At 32.6% G+C, this 21,648-nt stretch overlaps 1 protein-coding gene across 4 annotated transcripts in view; it reads right to left on the reverse strand.

Annotated features, from left to right (window-relative positions):
• Positions 1-608: 608 nt before the first annotated feature.
• LOC106879480 (protein bicaudal D) overlaps positions 609-21,648 on the reverse strand; it is a 36,209-nt gene continuing 15,169 nt past the window's right edge. For 2 of the 4 annotated variants that reach the window (XR_008265220.2, XM_052971809.2), the window contains exons 3-4: positions 11,437-11,504; positions 609-2,289 (exon numbers count right to left, since the gene is read on the reverse strand). Coding sequence is in view for 2 of the 4 variants with exons in the window: in XM_052971809.2 (XP_052827769.1) it covers positions 11,448-11,504 (57 nt within the window). In the remaining 2 variants the exon portion in view is untranslated. The remainder of the gene's footprint in view (positions 2,290-11,436; positions 11,505-21,648) is intronic. The other 2 variants (XM_052971810.2, XM_052971807.2) reach the window with 1 other exon arrangement.

Below are 21,648 nucleotides of genomic sequence, written 5' to 3' on the forward strand. Positions count from 1 at the left end.
ATTAAGAAATTGACAGATTCCATGACTAATAGGGTTTTTGAAGTTATCCATCGAAATGGCGCTCTTGTGGCTATATAATTCATTATGTCAGTAAATGTTATAATATTATGGTTATCCGTTAAATATATACTCCAACACTACTCCTTATATCCCACCTCCACACGCATGCACACATGCCAATCATAACTCGTACACTGTTCACTTTCCTGTACTATGTACTGTATATGCACTTTTGAGAAGTTGCAGTGCACCTGAGCACTATAAACAATTTCATTATTATTATAAGCTATTTTCATTCAAAAGCTATTAGTGTTGTTCACCCAAAAACTGAAGAATCTGAAAATAAAACTAAAAAAATAAGGACATTACACAGAATAATGAAAACATAATGGTGCTGCCATAGTGTGCAAACCAGCTGGGAAATGTTTTATCAAAATTGATTCACAGAAAACTGAGAAATCCTAAATTTCACTCCTAAGCTATTAGCGTGGTTCTGGGTAGACACACACACACACACAAACATGAAAACCAACAATTTCGTAAATACGAACAATTTACCTGATTTGTCCCCCCCCCCAGTTGACAAACTTAAAGAGAAAATGTAAAGATAAAATTTAAAAACATTTTATTTTGTATACATATAAAGACATTTGAGGTGTTTAAATTTAAAAAAAATTTAAATATAGGGCAAGAGAGAGAATGAGTTTTTGTGTGTGTGTGTGTGTGTGTTAAGGATGGTATGATTGTACATACCAATTACAAAACAATTGCTTAATTAGCATAGGGAAATGAGAAAGTCTAAAAAAATTTTTTTTTTACAATGTTGAACTTTTAGAGGAATTGGTGCATATGCTGAAACGTGAACAATATTATAGTGATAATAGTCATTACCTAAAAACTGTTTTTTAAAAATTTTTATTAAGTACTGCATATTTCCAACCAATCCATCAAGAATTTAATCTTCTGGCAGGAATAAATCAGTTTTTAGTAATCCTAAAATGTAATAATGGATTAGTGGACGTTAACAAAAATGACAATTCACTTGAAAGACTTTAGGTCAGAAGCTTATAAAAAAATAACGGACAGTAATTAAAAGAAAATTTATGTCCAGAAATGATAGGTTGAATTAGAAATTATTTTAGTGGATATTAAATAGAAAGGCAAAAGCAGATATTGTCAGAGAGGCTGTACAATTTGAACAACCAATGGTACATGGGGTGGAGAAAGTATTAAAGAGTAGACAATGATTAAATAGTATTCATGAAATACTTTGTGTGTATATATATTTTATACACACACACAATCATTTAAACACTCTGTCCAACAAAACTTAAACATTATCCATGTACCTTTCTGCAAGTATGATACTCAGGGTTTAAAAAAATTATGCTTGTATGCGTGTATGTGGTTGTGTGTATGTGTGCATATATGCATAAATAATTCAAAGGAGACTAGCTAAGTGTCACAGCATATATTTTTCCATTTTTATATTTTATTTTTTTAAATATTCTGAAACAAGACTTTTTGATTCTTTATTTTAGGGTGTCCAAGGAAATCTTCCTAGAAAGTATGGCAATTACTTAGATTAATCATACTACATCCCAGAATTCGTTTTACCATTATTTTAGAATACCATGCCCTGAGTTTATTCGGTCTGATATATATGTATATATATATATATATATATATATATATATATACAAGGTTTGTAGGTTCCACTAGTTCAGAGAAACACTCTGGAAAGTTTATAAAGCAAAATACTCATAATGAGCAATGTGTTATGTTAATTATTTCGAACATGTTTTCTTTGAGTAGAGATGAACCTGTAGTTGGCATCACACAATTTATTGAAAATCTTCAAACACCAATATAAGTTAAATTCTTTCAGAGAAATAATGATATATAATTGTTCGTCTGGAAGTGTATATAATTTTGTCCTTTACAGTTGTATAATTTACAAGATTCTTTTGTTAACATGATTTCTTTGTTTCATAGTCACAGAATCTAAAAGATTTACCATTATCAAATATAGCATTTGTTCCAGTGTATTCACTGTTATGACTTTTGATTCTCAATAGTTATACAATCCAGTCAACCTTCAAAATATTCAGCAACTGGTAGGTGTTGCTTTGTAATTCATAACAGCCCAATAGTAATGTAGATAACGTTTTAGGTAGGTAATGATGGTAATATACACACATATGTATCTGGGGTGTTTCACTGATGCTTGGTAGAGAAACTGCAGTAAAAGCAACACAGTTGCCGTAAGGACCAACATTAAAAGAAAAACTGAAAGAGAGAAATCAAAGAAAAATGTTAATATTTTACAAAAATATATTTGCAACTGGAAAATAAACCGAGAAAAATTAATTCGTATAGCATTGTTACAGTGTTCAATATATTAGTACACAAACATACAATTTACTACTATTTAATCTCTGCTATATTGAAATCAAATCTTTCGGATTTTAAATCATGTACATAGAAAATATCAGAATGCCTGTTACTAAAATAAGTTAGCATTAGGGGTGTTTTATCATACACTACTGTAGAATATTTGAATTAATCCCTTAAAATTTTAAGTTAAAATACTTTAAACTATATGTTTATATAAGCTCATTTCAATACATTCAAATAGGTATGATATAAAATAATCCAGTCCCCAAAAATATGTCATGTCTCCACATCCTTAGTTCAAATTCAGCCAAGATGAAGTTTGTTTTTTATTCTCCATGCTAACTGAAACAAAATCAAACAAAAACCTAATTCAGTTTATTTGATTATATAAAGTGGGACCAACCTCTGTCAATGTAATTCATACATTTGTTACTTTTGACTGACATAAAATATGAGAATTTATTTCAATCACCCAAGTAGAAGAGGTGCAATTTCTTGAGACATAGCCAAAGATACTGAATTTATTACTGTAAAGGATTGGTACCAGACAGTAAGTATAGCAAGGGTTTTGGCCACCTGCTTTCTTAAACCTAACATACCTTCAATTACATTTAATAAGTGACTGCCCTGTGTAGTCTGCATGCCCCATTAGAGCTATCATATCAAAGACAATGACTCAATAGCAAGTAATCACATGAATAAAAATAGCTCATGACAGAGTGTCACTGAGTTAATCTAATTAGTGCTGAGATGGTATTAGGATAAAATGATGGAAAAAATAGCAAGAGTTGTTTGCACTGCTGCTGGTAAAAATGGTTGATTGTATCACATATGAAGTATACGAGATGAGATGAATGTAATGTTGTATAATGAGATAGGCTTTGAGAGAGAAAGAGGTCTCAAATAGGATTCAACGAAAGTGTTAAATGGTAAGTTGCCCGAAATGGGGAACATACATGATCCAAGAGAGGAATCTCAAATATTCACCAATGTACACATGTTTCTAAGTATGTTCCTGTTATAAGAAGGACTGAAAAATAATGGAGTAAAAAGTTGTATGTTTGCCAACAATGGAAGTATTCATGATGACATGGTATGTTAGACCTTTCCTTTCACTCAGAATGGAGATACTGAAATGGCAAATCAAATATCAAGTTTTTCTACCACTATCTAGGAAATGGTCAACACAATATTCTTCATAATTACTTTTAAATATCTTCTGACAAAAATGTGAAAATAAAATGAACTATGAAAAACCAAATTTATTTCACACTATGCTAATCAACATGTAATTTTAACATTTGTCTCTGAACAGAGACATTGGAAATATCCTGTAATGGAGAAATAATAACCTAATCTTGAAAAACCTCTTTAAAATATTTATAATCGATGACCTTTCAGTTTTACTACATAGCCAAGAATAATCCTGATAAGCTGGATTTCCTCAACACATGCAGTAAATAAATACATTGGTGTTAATGTTGACCATATACTAGACAAAATACTACATTGGTCTATTGCTTATATAGACCAGCAATAACATACTATGCAAAAATAAAATTATTAGCAAAACCTCAAACACAGTACACCCTCTTTGATCTCTAGCATTTGTATAACAGCCTATGCTTTTCTCTACTCACAAATTGCAGCCAACCCAAAGCTGCCTTGAATTTCTCAACCTCAGAAGAGCAGAACTTTTGATACTTTGAGCAAAAACATTTTAAATTCAAAAGATTAGTGAATTACAGCCAATCTTTCATACAGTTTATCAAGCAACAAGTTTGTAAATGAAAATGATCATTTTTCACATGTGATACACATCCATATAACTGTGTGGCCAATACAAAATAGTGCAACTAGGAGAGAAAAGACGATCTAAACCCAAATGAAACATTTCAATTTATCACCTCTCTATTACTTTCACCGTGGAGGTGCAATGGCCCAGTGGTTAGGGTAGCGGACTCATGGTCATAGGATTGCGGTTTCGATTCCCAGACCGGGCGTTGTGAGTGTTTATTGAGCGAAAACACCTAAAGCTCCACGAGGCTCCGGCAGGGGATGGTGGCGAATCCTGCTGTACTCTTTCACCACAACTTTCTCACTCTTACTTCCTGTTTCTGTTGTGCCTGTAATTCAGAGGGTCAGCCTTGTCACACTGTCACGCTGAATATCCCTGAGAACTACGTTAAGGGTACACGTGTCTGTGGAGTGCTCAGCCACTTGCACGTTAATTTCACGAGCAGGCTGTTCCGTTGATCAGATCAATTGGAACCCTCGACGTTGTAAGCGACGGAGTGCAACAACATTACTTTCACCACTGCCCACCCTTTCTGCAACTGAAACTGAACATTTCCTTTAGAGATCCATTCACTTGGATTTCTCATTCCTACTCTACTCCATGTAGAAATTTAGTGAACGAGACTCGTATCATTTCTCATTTTATTTGTAGATTTTCTATAGAATAACACTGCTAACACAAAAGTAGGATGCAGGATTGATTATAAACCTTTAATATATTTAGTAGTATACTATGGTTGCAAAACAAAATACTGTGTCCCTACCAGCAATTAATATTTACGCAACAGTTGCCAGGAATATATTTAATATGTAAATTGGTCTATCCAACAGTGTTGCACCGCTAAACTTAGTGGCTATTTAAGTAATGTATTTGTAGATAATTAAAGGGTTGGATGTGGTGCTGAAGGAGCATAAACTCCTGAAATATGCATATATACCCATTATTTTTCTATCTCTGGTCACATTGCTTACATAGACATATTCACATATGAAATGTAGACAGCATGAACTTATAAATCGTTAATATACATGGTAGTATATTATGGTTGTTAAACAAAATATAGTGTCTCTACCAGCGATTAACATTATTCCTCAATCTTGGAAGGGTTTTAAAAAAAAGCAATGGAAACTGCTCTTGCTGTGAATTAATAGACAAATATACATTTACAAATTATTATGAATAAATAATTAACCAAATGACAAAAAAAAATCTTTGATGGTTTAATGAAATAAGGAATGTTAAAATGTGCTGAAGTCTGAGTTATATCTAACCTCACCCAAACAATCAATTGTCCACACATAAATCACAGATACTCTCTATTGTAAAACAGATTGAGCAAAATGGAACTAGTGTTGCAATGAATCCTGAAGGTTTTCAGGTCTTTAATGAAATTTAAAAAAAACAACAAATAGTAAATCTAATAAGTATGTCTAATAAAACAATTTCAGTTCTGAAACACTTTAATCCTAAAATGTAATCAATTTGTAGAAAGTGGAAGCAGGATTTCATGATGTAAAGATTATAAACTTGCTGTATAGTTTTCTAGAACAAAAGCAAGCAAGCTTATTTAAGATAAATGTTGGAAAACAAATCTAAGTATAGTAACAATATATATACTGAAAACTAAGTCAGTTTGGAATGGAATTATATTCATCACCGATAGGATTGTAGTCTCAGTAGCTGATATATTGGTTATTCACAAGAACATATTAAAACGGTAAAAACTCATGGACCAAGTCATGAAATATGAGGAGAGTAACCAAAAATTTTAATGTGACACCATATAGCTTGGAAGTTTCAACACAAAATATTCTATGCCATTTGCTAAAGAGCTGCAGAAAATGGACTTGAAAAAACAAATACATTTATCTTGTGGAACCGGTTTATGTCTAGCTTTGTGAAAGTTCTTTCTATATGATTTATAGGCACAGGCATAGCTGTGTGGTACGAAATTTGCCTCCCAGTCACATGGTTCTTGGTTCAGTCCCACTGCATGGGACCTTGGGCAGATGTTTTCTATAGCCTTGGGTCAACCACACCCATGAGTGGATTTGATAGAAACTGGAAAAACCTGTATGTGTGTGCGTGTGTGTGTGTGCGTGTGTGTAGTGAACATCCCCCATAACTTAGTGGTTAGGGAAAAGACTGATAGAATAAATACCAGGCTCATAAAATATGATTTATATAACCTCTTACAGAATGGGGTAACAAGAAACACTAATAAAGTATGAAAAACTATTGCCACTGACTGTCTTTTAACAGAAGCCAATTGGTCATAACAATGGAATGGAAAAAAAGTGGACAAAACTACTAAGGAAAAGAAAGCTGTCCAGTACTATGAAAAATGCAGATTATTTGATATATAGGAATTATCGTGACATCTGAATTATGCAGTCCATTCATGTTTAAATGTATTAGGTGCAATGTTTGGTTAACATATTTTAACAAGGAGTATAGACTGCACTGATGATTCATTGGTAGTTTAGCTAAAGTGATTATTTAGGAAATAACCAGTTCAGACAGTGCATGGATTAGTTAACTATAATAATGTACTGGGACATAACTAGTCAAAAATACCAGTTATTTAGTTCCCCAAATCAGCAATGATGATCCTTTTACATTAGGCAGTGTGCATCACAACTACATTATTATTCAACATATCCTTTCAGACAGTAGTAGAGTATAATTAGAGAGTGATTCAATTTATCAGTTGAGACACTTTTGTTGCTTCATTACATTAACAAGTTAACTTGGGTCAAACACTGAAGAAAGTACATCAAAATATTTTATATAAAATTATGTTCTCACAACTAAATTGTATCAATCTAAAAGTGTAGCACTTGGAAGTCGTAATTTCTGAAGTATTACAAACATTTTCAGAATAGAAATATTTTAAAGAGGTAAAATATGCAACCAGTGTAATGCTTAAGTAACAATGTACGAAATCAATAAAATCTGTAGACAATATCATTTACTATCTATCTTTCATGCAGGAGAGCTGTACCAGGCTCCAACTGTCTGTTCTGGCATGGTTTCTACAGTTGAATGTCCTTCCTAACACTAACTGCTTTACAGAGTTTACTGGGTGCCTTTTATGTGGAACTATCACCGGTGCTTAAAGAGAAAATTCATATTTTAAGTGAACTGTTACTCATTTTTATTAGTCAATTTTTTCAATTAAAGTGATTTATTAAAGATAATTGAAATTGTAAATTCATTCTGAAACTAAATTTTGGAAAACAGTCATTGTTATTGAACACTCATATACAAGGTTAATTATTGATAATTACACAGACAAAAACTCCATATATATTTTCTAACTATCATGATTATGTAAACGCTACAATTAAAGTTATATTCCTTGTGTACCTTATTTTACAGGATATCAAACCTTTGATCCAATATTAACTCTCAAATTATTAAATGAAATTCCCTTGAAAGGTTTCACTTACTGAGATGAATTTTTACTTCCCATATCTTCTATCCAAAGGATCACTTCACCCAACTGTCATCCTCCATACATATCACATATCCTAACCACACTAATCCAATTCCCTTTTTTTTTTTTTTTTTACTCAATTCTTCCTGAAGCTCGTTTGTATTTTATCATCCATACATGCTAACATCAACCAACCAACAGAATGTGCTCACCTCATTTTTTTCCAGCTTCAGCACATCTTCCACATTCAACTGTCCACAAGCAACATACAATTTTATTCTTCAGTTGCACAGAGAATTCCTTTTCCCATTACTTTTACTCTGGATACTATGCTTTCAGAACTACAAACACTAATAATTAGGACCCGAAATAACAAACGACTTCGAGGGACCCTTGTGAGAATTTATTTCAAAGGTGCTCTTCTTGCTAACAACTCCTATACAAAGCTTTTTTCAGTTTGTTAGCACACAACACTATACTGGGTGCACCCAAATAGAATTCTTTCAGTAACCAGCACATTTCTGTCGAGTCCTCTTGAATTTTTTCCTGCTAATTAAAAAAGGATTTTCTTTCCTAGGTTTATTTAAACTCTTCAATGTTTGGAATTTGATCTTTAAGTCTTTAATATCTACCATAACAGCAGTCTTCAGACTTTACTGTTATGTATGGCCTGGAGAACTGTAATAACTCCTTACTGATCTCATTGCTAACTCCCACCTTAGTTGATGGAAACTCTATGCAATAGCTTGCATACACTCACAAGCCATACCTCAACACCCAATTTTCACAGTGACCACTAGACTAGAAGGCAAGGTTTTCTCCAGATCAACAGATATTTCTATTTCTTTATCTTTGTAGCAGTCATAGGGTACGTCTCTATACAACCTGTTTGGCAATGCAAATGTCTAGGAAGTGTCCTATATCACTGAATAATTCAGCATTTCAGCGACTATCCTGACTAGCTATTTCCCCCGTCTAATACCGATGTAATTAGAGGTGGAAATTGTGAAAATATTTACAACTAAGTGACTTGCATCTTCACAGAAAATATAAAGAGGTGCCAGACTGTACTCGTCAGACCCATGATTAAAATACTCCATTCATGACCATCCCACTTCAGACACATTGTGTCAAGAACTGCATTAATTCCGTGTGTTAAAATGGCAGTGAGATGGGGTTGCTTTTTCTAGCAGGACTTGCAACCATTTATTGGTTTGTGTAAATACTAGTGATTAAAATAAATATAAACTCAATTTATAACAAATTAAATGAAGGGATCTTCAGTTGGTTTCAATGAGGATATTCCAATGATTTAATTAGTTGAAAGAATTATAATATACGTGACTGAGTATTCCAAGATATGTATATCTTTAAATGTAATCCTCAGGCAGAATTAGTATGCCAGTGTTTGACAAAATTGGTCCTGTGAATTAGATACAAGACATGATAGGCTTTCAGAGTTTTCAATTTTCATTCACAGGGTTTGAATAAGCTTGAGGTTATAGTAAGAAGACACTTGCCTAAGGTACCATGCAGTGGAATCAAACCCAGGACCTCAAGATTGCAATGCCAACTCCTTAACCACTCAGCCATACCAGCATCCAAATATAAGGTTTATCCACTAATGGGAATGTTAGGTGAAAAAGGTAAGATTGAGTGATGGTCTTGTGAAAACTAACATTAAAAGTGATGTTTAATGCAGCAGATTTTAACTATAGTATTGTTAAACAGCAATAAATATAGATGTGAACAAGGTTTTTGGAATTTAAAAAAAAACAAAGAGAAACCTTTTGCAATTAATTGATCACTGAGACCAGGAACCACATTAATAAATCTGATAGAAATGGTGCACAGTTTATAAATAAAGTGAAACTCAAGTAGAATGCTACAACCAACAGATTTTTGAAAAGAACTTCAAGTTAAGGAGAATAAAACATCTTTGAGAATCTGTGGTCCCAGAGAATAAATCAAGAAACCACATAATTGTGCAAAATGTTTTAAGATATTTCAATTCACCTCCACTTAGTCATTCAAGTCTACATTAATTCTGCTATCTGTGTGTGTATACAAAGACACACACACTTTTCCTCACTTATTCTGCCACTCCATACACGCACCTCCCTCCACATTTATTCCGCTACTCCATACACGTACATCACTCCTCATTTATTCCGCTACTCCATATGTACATCCCTCCTCACTCATTACTGCTAAACAACTACACAATCTTCAGGGATATTAATTATATGAAAAGGTAATAGCTTTAACTTTTTATGCTCATATCACAAACCTCACCCATAACAAAGTTGTTCTTTAAAAGATTATGGAAGATCATATGACTTACTGTTGCCTTCTGCAACTAACTAGACGAAGTAGCTAGTGGTTAGGGTGGTGTCGATTCCTGGACCTGACAATGCATTGTGTTGTTGGGCAAAACACTTCATTTCAAATTGTTCTAGTTCACTCAACTGCAACTGAGGAACCCTGCAACAAACTAGCACCTCATTCAGGAGGCAATCTTATGATCTTGGTCACCTATACAACATGGAAACCAGGTAATGGCCTCATGCGTCCAGGTACTCAAGATAGTTATGTTCAGGGGTTGATATTTACAGCAGCTAACCAGCATCTTTGTACAGTAAGTTTTTAAATATTGGAGATCTTCAACCTCCCCCACCACCACCACTCCCACAGACATTTAATTCTGAACACTTGTTACTTGAAAGACTAGAACAAGAGTATTTGCAACAAAATTGGTGGAAGCTCAATTCTTCCACAAATCAAGTTTATCTTGTATTTGGCCTCATTTAAGCTACAATTGTAGATAGTAAAGTTATGTTATTGAAATACCTTTTCCAATGTTAAGAATACAAAAAACTCCAGTACAGACTAAGCTAATTCAAACAAATTTAATCACCATGGCTCAATGTCTTAAAAACCTCAACTAGCTATTTGCAGTAAAATTGTTATATAATGAAGATTAAGGTTGCTCAGCTATTGATAGTTACAGCAACATTCATAGTTTAATTTTTCTTTCATTAGTTATGGAAAGAAATTTAATAGCAAGTCATCAAATCAACCACTTGATAACTGACCTATTTAAAATTTGACAAATTTAGACATGTTTATACTTTGTTTTCTTATAGACTAATATGGGTTGTGCAGGTATTACTGTGTGGTTCTGGATCTGACCCAACCTTCACTGCAGATTACCCGTCACTCAGGTTACACAATCTGTCAACAATTGCGGATGAGCCTTCCAGGCATTTGAAAAAGAAATGGAAAAAATGTTCATATCAAAAATAAAAAGAAAAGTGAAAACAAATCCAAATTTCTTTTTATTTATCATCTAATATAGTTTAGAAATAATATATTTAAGCTGAAGTCACTTAACTTTTATTCCTACTTGTACAATTCTTTTCTACAAATATAAGCCATAGCATTTACACTTAAAAAATGGAGTGGATGGGAAGAAATGAGGAAAAAAGAAAAAAGGAAAAAACGATAAGCAAATAATCCTTGAAAATAATTTTGATATAGAAATTTTGAGCTGTGAGAAAATAGCACAAGTGAAAACTGAAGTACTTACATTGAATAGCAAATAAAATGAAAGCAACAAAAATGTCTACATTGTCTTCATTAAACAGTAAAAATTTTGAATAGTTTTTCATTAATAACTATTTCCATAAAAACAAAAAGGAAAAAAATCTGCGGATAGAAGAGATTCGACTTGAAAAGAGGCAATAAGCAGGTAGCTGACAAAGTGTATTACACGTCACAGCAGACAAGAGACAGTACATACCCAGATATAGTTTACTTTGGATGTTTAAATGCACCTGAACGACGGAAGGAACAGCAGGTTTGAGGCATCTGACAAAAAGTAATTAAGAACCTTCAAGAATGTGAAAAGAGACAAGGGTAGGCAATGATTGCTACAAAATATGCCTCATATTAACCAAAGCCTGTGGTATTGTTTTAATAATACCAGCGTAAAAATAAAAAAAAAAAAAAAAAAAACTAAAAATTGGTAATGATTAAGGATTAGTGGCAGCAAATGAACACAAAATGTGCAGTGGATCCATCAACTTAGAATAAATCTGAAGAACTGATTTTGAAACTTACAATAAAAATTTGAACAGATTTTCAAAACAGCTACAATAAATATATACACAATTTAATGGAAAATATTTATTCCAGCCAATTTAGAAGGTAGTAACAAAAACACTGATGACAGAAATTCTGTATAACATTTAACAGATTTTTAATAAAAACTGATATAACTAAAATACTTGAATTGCTAAGTCATAGCAAGTTATCCAGGCTAACATTTAAGTCATATCAATTTTACTCTACAAACCAAGTAAAAAAAAAAAGTGGTCAGAAGTACAATATTTCCAATTGACAATTGAGTTCTAATTCTCAATTACAAATATTGCAATCATAGAAATAGTCTTTTAAAAACTTGCATTGAGAGAAAGAGATATGCGGGGAAGCAGGTATTGTATTTATATCAACATTTAATATATTTACACACAGACATAATTACATATATAATCATATGTATACATGCATAAATATAATTACATAGAAACATGTACAAATATATACACACACACACACACGTACATATATTCACACACATACAAAAAATACATATACATATGTATATAAAGTATGCATGTAGATATATGAACATAAGTAAATATGTACATACACATTGACGAGTTGGACAAAATAACAGAAACATTTTATTCTATTGGTAATATGACGAATTCAAAACTGTTCTAGTATATGTGTCCATATGCATTATGCATGCCTTGTACTTCATGACATATGTGATATCCAAAGAGGACAAATTGTTGGAACAGAGAAGGCTGGAGCTTCTGTCACTAAAATTGCTGAATTGTTTAACATTTTAAGAGGTACAGTCTCTTAAAATCATCTTGGCATTCCAAAACCAAGATCAAACCAGATCTGACATGCATAAATCTGGACAGAAAGAAAAACTCAGATAGTGGGAATATGGCAGTAAAAATGACAGCAGAGCCAACCCTGTGTTACCCAAAACCGTTTGTTGTGAGTTCCATAAAGATTTCCCGAATGGCTCAATGGAACAATATCTTTTCCAATGAACCATCATTCACCTCTTTCCTCCCATTTTGAAGCAAATTTTTTTTCTGAAGACTACCCAGATAAGCTTGACTGCATAGCTCCTACTGTGAAGCATAAAAATGCCTCTGTGATGATTTGGACAGCCTTATGGAATTCTCTTGGCTCTTTAGTTATTCTACATGGAAGAATTAATGTCAATAATTATCACAGTATTTTTGGTTGAACGTGTCTATCCAATGGTACAAACATTATTCTCTAATGGCAGCACAATCTTTCAAGGTGATAAAACAATTCACATGGCTAATTTGATATGACGAGTTCAAAAGTGAAGCAGACTATATGGATTAGTTCCTACAATCACCAGATCTCAATATAAATGAACATTTATGGGCATTAGGGAGTTGCTTTTCTCCACCATCATCACTGAAAGAGCCAAAGTAGGTTTTACTAGAATTGCTCAAAATTTCCCCCGGCAACCACTCAGAACCTATAAGAGTCAATTCTCCAAGGTGAGGTGGACCAATTTCATATTAACAAAGCACTTTTAAATTGTTTCCATCAGTGTTGACCAACATCTGTTTATGTATACACACACACACAGTTACTTACATATATAGACAGGATACATATATACATATTGCATATGTACATGCACATACAACTATAGATTTACACATATCTATACACACATATACACATGTATACATACATTCATGCATGCACATAAACATACACCAATATATACAAATACATAAACACAAATACACTACATACACATTGATGTGTATGTAACCATCAAGTTCAGTCCCACTTTGTGGCAACTTGAACAAGTTTCTTCCACTACAATACCAAGCTCAGACAAAGTCTTGTGAGTGGATTATGCTCATACATCCAAATATATAGTATACATATACACATCTATTCAGATATAGACACACACATGCAAACCAAAGTTTATGAGTTACTAAGTTTCAGAAATTAATCCTTTAGCAGTTAAACTGGCTAAGTTGGCCTGAATATTCTGATTTATGTTCAAATTGGCCAGATTTAGCCTCTCACACTACCCCTACATCATTGAAATCTCAAAGCTACAAGATATTGCATGATCAATTCAAAGCAATGTGAAATAAGCATTGCATTTGACAGTAATCTGAATGCTAAAGGGTTAAAGCTTAAATACATTGAGATTTTATATTACTGAGAAGAAAAACAAAACCAAAAAAAAAAAACCCTCACTTTTTCTTGTGATTAATTTCATCTTCAGATAATGAAAAGAATGTGTCTGAAATGTTCTTAGGTGATTCAAAATGTAAATTTCTTGCAAATCATTTAATGTTCATTTTCCATGCCGACATGAGTTGGACAGTTTGACAGGAGCTGCAAGCTAGAAGAGCTGCCCAGGCTCCAATTGTCTGTTTCAGCAGACTTTCTATGGCTGGATTGCCTACCTAATGCCAACCATTTTACAGTGTGCACTGGGTAATTTTTATGTGGCACCAAATTAAGATATCGAATTAAAATCAGTCAGGTAAAATGAAAACAAGAGTTAAACCTAGACACCTTAATGTCCAAGATGAGTTTTTGGTGAGATGAAATATTAAAAAAAATCATTTATATCTACAGTTTCCCTCTCTAATTGCTATGAGGTGACATTCCTGGATATATATATATATATGTATATATATATATATATATATATATATATATATACATACATATATATAGTGTGAAGGCACATAGGTGCATGATTTAATGGTTAGGGTGTTATCTTCACACAAAATCATAGTTTTGATTCCCAGACTGCCAATGTATTGTTTGTGAGCAAGATACTTCATTTCACATTGCTTCAGTCTATGCAGCTGTAAATGGGTAACTCTGCAATGGAATAGCATTCCAATCAAGGGAAATGTTGGCCTGCCTACCAAGTCAGCAGGGTGGCATCATTTGAAAGCGACAACAGTGCAAGGAAGCACATTGTGACATGCAGAGATATAATACAAAATAGGGTTTGAACTAGAAGCCTTTACTTCTAAGGATAACAACACTTGCCCATTAAACATATGTAATGTTATATTTTATGGCTACTTAAATTTATCTTTCAGGAAAGGTAGTCACATTGATCTGATATTAACAGTGAGATAACTGACTAGATTACTATTAAACATCATATACAGAAGTTTCCATTTTTTTTTTCATCAATTACAGAAATTTCCTTCCATAGTAGTATATGTTTTCCTTTCTTGCACCATACGCATTCAACCGTTCCTCACTTAGCTGTTTCTCCTCTCATTAAGATTTCCAAAGTTCCTCTATTCTGACCTTTAGATGCCAACTTTACTGAAAGATAAATTTAAATAATGAGAAAATATAACAATTGTATATGCATCAGTTGCCTAGTGAATAAATGTTATTACTCAATTTAAAGATTAAAGTTCCTAGTTCTAATCCAGTTTGGTAATACATACATGCTCAAGAATAAGACACCTGATAACAGCGAAATATTGAAACCTAAATAAATATTCATTCTTTTCAACAATTAACCTTTCTCAAGGTGAGGTTAATAGTTGGAAAAGCTATTTTATAAAAATGTCTTGGACTATTTAAGTCTTATTTAATAAAAGTCCTCATTTTCATATGGCATGCAAGGGATTGATATGTCAACTTAATATTCATATACATTACAGGTGAAGAATGAATCCATGATGATTGTCATTTCTTTCACATGGAACACAAGTGAAATGACTGAGACTTGAGCTGTACAGTTTCTGGGCTAGCATACCTCAAAATATTAACAGAACAAAACATTGAAAATGTCACTTGTACTAATCAACCACCAAGCACATTCTAACATTTGTCAAATATATAAAAAACAAAACAAAAAAAAAAGGTGCTTGGAAAAGCTCAGGATATAAAGATGAAATGAGAAACACTGATTATGGTAGAGAAATCTGCCTAGAAAAAGAAAATTCCTTCAAAGAAAATTCTTATGGTAGATGGTTTGGATATGATCTCAACGACAATAATATTCAGACATTACACAACATAATTTAAATCCTCATAATTAGAATGGAGATAAAGAACAAACAATTGGTAAATAGACTTCAGTAAATTGAGAAAGAAAAAAAAAAAATACTAGTCCTGTGGACACCAATGATATTCAAGGAGAACACACCATTACTATTTGGGGACAGGGGAGGTGCAGCAGGCTTGTGCAGTATCATGCAGAAAATAGATAAGACAAATAGACACACAATTATTACTAAGCATACTAATAATTTATAAACATAACAGTGAAAGAATGAGTCAACAGACTGACAAGTTTATCTTGATAATGAATGGTCCTACAAGAGTGAAATGATTGGTGAAAAAGTATAAAAATATTAAGATATGAAGGGAAAAACATGAAATATTAAAACTACACAACAAATGTAATTTCAGTTTACTTTAATTTAGAAATATTCCTTCCAAGTAGTGATATTTGGCAAATCAAATATTTTCCTACAATGAATTCCTGATAGCTGACTGAGGATGCAATGAATGATCAAAATAATATGGACACCTAGATCCAACCATGCCAATGACTAGAAATACAAAAATAATGTTTTGAAAACAAACCATTGCAGCCTTTAATCACAACTAATGACCCTGTAGTCTATGTTGTAAAGAGGCCCGAAATAAAACAATAACCCTGGTTACTTCAATGAATTATAATTATTAATGTTTCAACTGTAAATCTAAAGAAACTTATGTATATAGACATGGTAGAAAAAGAGTGGCAATGGTGGTGGTGATATCTAAGCAAATTCACATTGGCTTGCTGAAGTTCATTTAACTATGGGATGAGGGCAGGGTAACTTAAAATTAATTGTATTTGATGGCTTAAAAGAAGCAAGAGCATATTAGACATCCCAATTTCAGTAGCACTTACTCAGGAGTAAAATATTTTAGTGCATTAAAGCATGAAGTATAGGCCCAGCTTCTCTATAGGTGGGGGTTTTTTTTTGAGACATTTTCTTTGAGAAAAAGGATCTCAAAAACCATCAAATGCAATACCTACTAGCCAACATGCTTAAGACATTTAGCTGTAATAAATTATGTGACAAATCTGAAAGCATGGATCTAAAATTTATATATCCTGCTGGTAATACATAAAAAGCAACCAATACACTATAAAGTGGCTGGCGTGAGGAAGGGCATCTGGCTGTAGAAACCATGTCAAAACAGACTGTAGAACCTGGTGCAGCTCCTGGACTCACCAGCTCCTGTCAAACCATTCAACCCATGCTAGCATAGAAAACTGAAGTTAAATGAAGATTTCACATTAAACCAAACCTAAAAATATAAGCTTAAATACAACAGGATTTTGTAACATAGTATTCTAAATTAAGCAACTAAGATGTATAAACTAAATATTCTCTCCTGATACATTATAATGTAGGTTGCACAAATTCAAAGCTGAATACAAAATATTTCCAGTGTTTGAAAATCCTAATTTGATTTCTTCAATCAGTCTCATTTCTGAGAAAAATAATTACATTCAATTGTTGTATGACAAGTTCAATGCATTGAAAGAGAGAGAGAGAAAGAGAAGGAACGGCAAAACTTAATTTACATTCAACTAAAAGAATTTTGCTCATTTCCTGTTGACTCCCGGAAGTATGCTATTATAGTTTTATAGTAACAGAACTGATGCAAACCATTGAATCAGAATTGAAAGCTTATAAACATTTGAGCCTGCATTAGATCAACCTCACAATACTATTATTCATAAAAGTTGCTGGCCAGTATTATAGTAGTATACAGTAATAATTTTTAATATGAAACTTCTAGTTTCAAACTCAATCTAGTACTGCCTTAACACATTTCTTAAAAGACTAATTTGGAATCAGTGTCACAATTATTGCACTGTATTTATGATAGAATGTATGGAGGAGATAAATTACCAAATTAATATTTTTTTTAGAGAGAAATCATATGGAAAATATGAAGGTTGTTTAATTTTAAATAAATAAAATATGCCAATATTTTCAATAATTATAGACAATCATAAAAGAAAAAGAAATACAAATAAAAGTTAAAATATTGAAAACAAAAATTCTTTGCAAGATTCTATAATCATCCTAAAATAAATGTTGCCTAAATAACATTCAGCTTATTCAGAAGTCAAATTATATTAGAAACAACTGCATTTAGTTAGTCATGAAAACCAGATAAATTCTTTATTTGGATTTGTTTTATTTTGCAATATTAAATATCATTAAGTCTCTTTTGTCAAACATGATGACCTGATCACTGATATGGCTGTAATAAAACATCAAGTGACCAGGTTACTGATGCAAGATAAAATACAGAAACTTAATACAAATGGTATTACAAAATAAAACAAAAGCCTTTAATATAGGAAGGTGTATGTGTTTTAAAAAGTTTCTCATGACAATACAAGTGCTTCAGTTTGAACACAAACTCTTGGATGAAGTCACTCAAGTGCAATTCCAAAATGTTTTGAAGATTTTATTTCTTTAACTGAAGGGCTGAAATAAAGTGCAATCTTCATTCTGGTGAATACAATATATAAAAAAAATATATAAACATGCAAAAAAAGTAAATGGATGCAAATAGATATACCATATATCTTAATGCTAAAAAAAAAAAAAAAAAAAATCTTCACAAACCGTTACTCAGAATTTCTTGTGACCGTTCATTAGACAGTTGTGATAATACTGAATTCAGTATTATCAGTGAAACTGAGTAATAGTTTGTGAAGATTTTTTTTCAGCTTTATTAAAACAGTTCATTACTCAACCTTTGGTATTCGAGTACTGTTGTCTTCACTTTTGTTTTGCACCTATGTGCTTACTTGTGCGTGTGTTTGAATGTGTGTCTAACTCCAAGCAGCTGCAGATGGTTAATTATATACATGTAATTAAATAAAATTATAATATCACTAGTTGATCAGTTGAATCATTAACGCCTTTAGTTTATTGATTATTCTAATCAGTTTACCTAAAACCTTTCAGATTCTGAAGCCCTAGTAAATATGGTATTTTTATATTCTATCATGAAAATAGATAAAAAAAAATAGGATGTTTTGATTAACAGTTTCTCATGCAAAAAGACTTAGTATCCAAGACTGGGCTTGGTTATTTTGAATCTGTATTTGCAAGCGTTGAACAAGAGGGAGGTAAAGGAAACTAGCTTAGATAATGTAGGAAAGTTGTTAGTGTTAGATGATATAGGAAGAGGAGGATAACATCTGCTCTTGCAGAGGAAAAGGTTGTACTCTATTACATCCATCTACAAGACTAGCAAAAGTATTCTATAAACTGATCTAATGCAGTTGACAACAGACTAGATGAGAGAAGAATGAAGCAAAGAATTAAGGTACAAGTTAAAATGCTCAATTATACAATACTACCAAGTATGATCATAGTTGCATTAAAAAAAAAATGTTAATATAATTTGTGTAAAGAAAGAGTACTTGTGCCACCAATCCTAATAACTAAAATACATTTCAATGAAGACTGCTAACTACCCTATATTAATGACATGCAGTCATCAATATACTCTTCACGCTTCAATTGTGACTACTTAGAACATTTTAGTTGAGATTTTGAGATCCAACTATATATTCACAAATGTTTGTCTGTGCATGTGTATGTATGCGCACATGCATAGAATACAAGATGCACAACATGTTTGTGAACCATAAAAGAAACAGCAGTGTAATTTGACTGTAAATTTAACTAATTAGCATATCTTATACACATGTGTATAAATACATACAGGCACCTGTATCACACACACTGTGTGTGCTCATACATCCACATATATGCATACTTATATGTACATACACCTACTTCCACTTATCAATCCAAACACATCTATACAGATACATACAATTAAATAGAATCCAGGGAGACTGATGCTGGGTGTACATTGGCTAGGCCTATATTATTTACTAAAATTGATAGAAATTCAGTGAATTTGTCCTGCTGAGTGGAAAAATTCAATGTTTCAGACAGTTCTTCGGGGAAACGTTGACAGGACATGTATATATGCATATACACCTGCTTCCACTTATCAATCCAAACACATAAACATCTATACAGATACATACAATCAAGTAGAACCAAAAGAGACTGATGTTGGGTCTACATTGGCAAGACCTATAATTATTTAATAAAATTGATAAAAGTTCGGTGAATTTGTCCTGGTGAATGGAAAAATTCAATATTTCAGACAGTTCTTCTGGGAAACGACAGGATATGTATATATGAGGTGTGTGGGTGGCTAATCCTGTTTTAATGCCTACTTTTCCATGCTTTCATGGCTCAGATCAAGTTTACTGAGGCAAATTTCCTATAGCAGGATGCCCTTCCTGTCACTAACCCTCATTTGTTTCCAGAGAGGTTTTCAAACTACATTGGATATGAACGATAGTTTATGCAACAAAGACACTCATTTACTATCAGGCTATATGAAAACGACAACACACACAAACTCACAAGGATTTGGTTGGTCTGAGGCCAAAGTAAAAGAAAGCCCCATGAAGTAGGACTGATTCTAAAATCATGTGGTTGAGAAGCAAACCACTTAACACCTTAGCCCATGTGTGTGTATACACAAACATGTATATTAACACCGATATGATGTCCAATGAGACGGTTGGTCTTGGTTGGGACATGTTTACCATGTTACTAAACAGTCATTTTCTCCAATAATTTTGTTGGACTGAACCAGGGCCAGTAAAGAAATCATAGTTGAAGCTGACTTCAAAGTTATTTGAAAGGTCTGAATTGTGGCCATTATCTTCCTGTCAGAACTTAACCTATTTGACAATTACATATATAATAATAACCTTTCCTTAATTACTGACAAAAAAAACGTTAATACTTTATGAAAACAATGTACTCTATCAAAACAAATGGTTTTAGCTACAACAAATAAATTGTAAGCGTTGCCAAAACATTGCTGTGTAAAGAGTATTTATGAAATGGAAACCAATAAATTAAAATGAATTCTTTATAAGAATAGAATCCATAAACGCTTGTCCTGTTGCAGTGAACATATTTCTTGGGTGTATGTCAACATTTGATTCCAACTGGAATATCTTTGTCAGGACTACAAACAATAAAATATTTTGCAACCATCACAAGCAGTTGCTGACTATTTCACATCCAGCAATGATTATATTTATCCAATGTAAATCTATTCGTATTTTCAGACAGTATTTACAAGGACTTCAATGATGATACTTATGTCTTAACAACAAATTGTTTATCTTTGTAAACAATTTGCAAGTCTTTTGGTTTTGATATGTTCACCATGAAAAGTGAATATAAAAATTCAAGACCTGTTTTCTTTCACCTTTTCTTCACTGTATGTTATACCAAGAAGAACACAGAAGCAGGGGGCAACAACTCGTGCTAGTTGCCAGACTGTTTATATAGCTCTCCAGCACAAGTAAGCATAAAATGTGCTTAGTACCAATTGGAAGCCATCTTGAAGCATCTCAAGGAGAAACAAGAACTGCATTGACACTCCAGTATGAAACCCCTTAGATTTAAATCCATTGAAGAATATAACTATAGGCCTTCAAGTTAGAGCTCTGCTAATTATATTCCGAATGAGACTGCTGAGCAGGTGATACTCTTTCAGAAAAGCCCCAAAACTTTCAAACCTCAAAACAGCTTGTGTAGCTGTAGAGTTGAAGTAAATGGCCTACAATATTTCAAGGAACTCACAAACTATGCAATGCCTGTGAGATAGCTATCAGAAAAGAATATATATATATATATATATATATATATATATATATATATATATATAAATAAGCTGTCTAAGATAGTGAATTGCAGGTGAGTCTTCTTTTTACATGCCAACATCATTTAACGTCTGCTTT

This window comes from Octopus bimaculoides, chromosome 11, assembly GCF_046866305.1.
Source record: "Octopus bimaculoides isolate indiv1 chromosome 11, ASM4686630v1, whole genome shotgun sequence".
Lineage (NCBI taxonomy): Eukaryota > Metazoa > Mollusca > Cephalopoda > Octopoda > Octopodidae > Octopus > Octopus bimaculoides.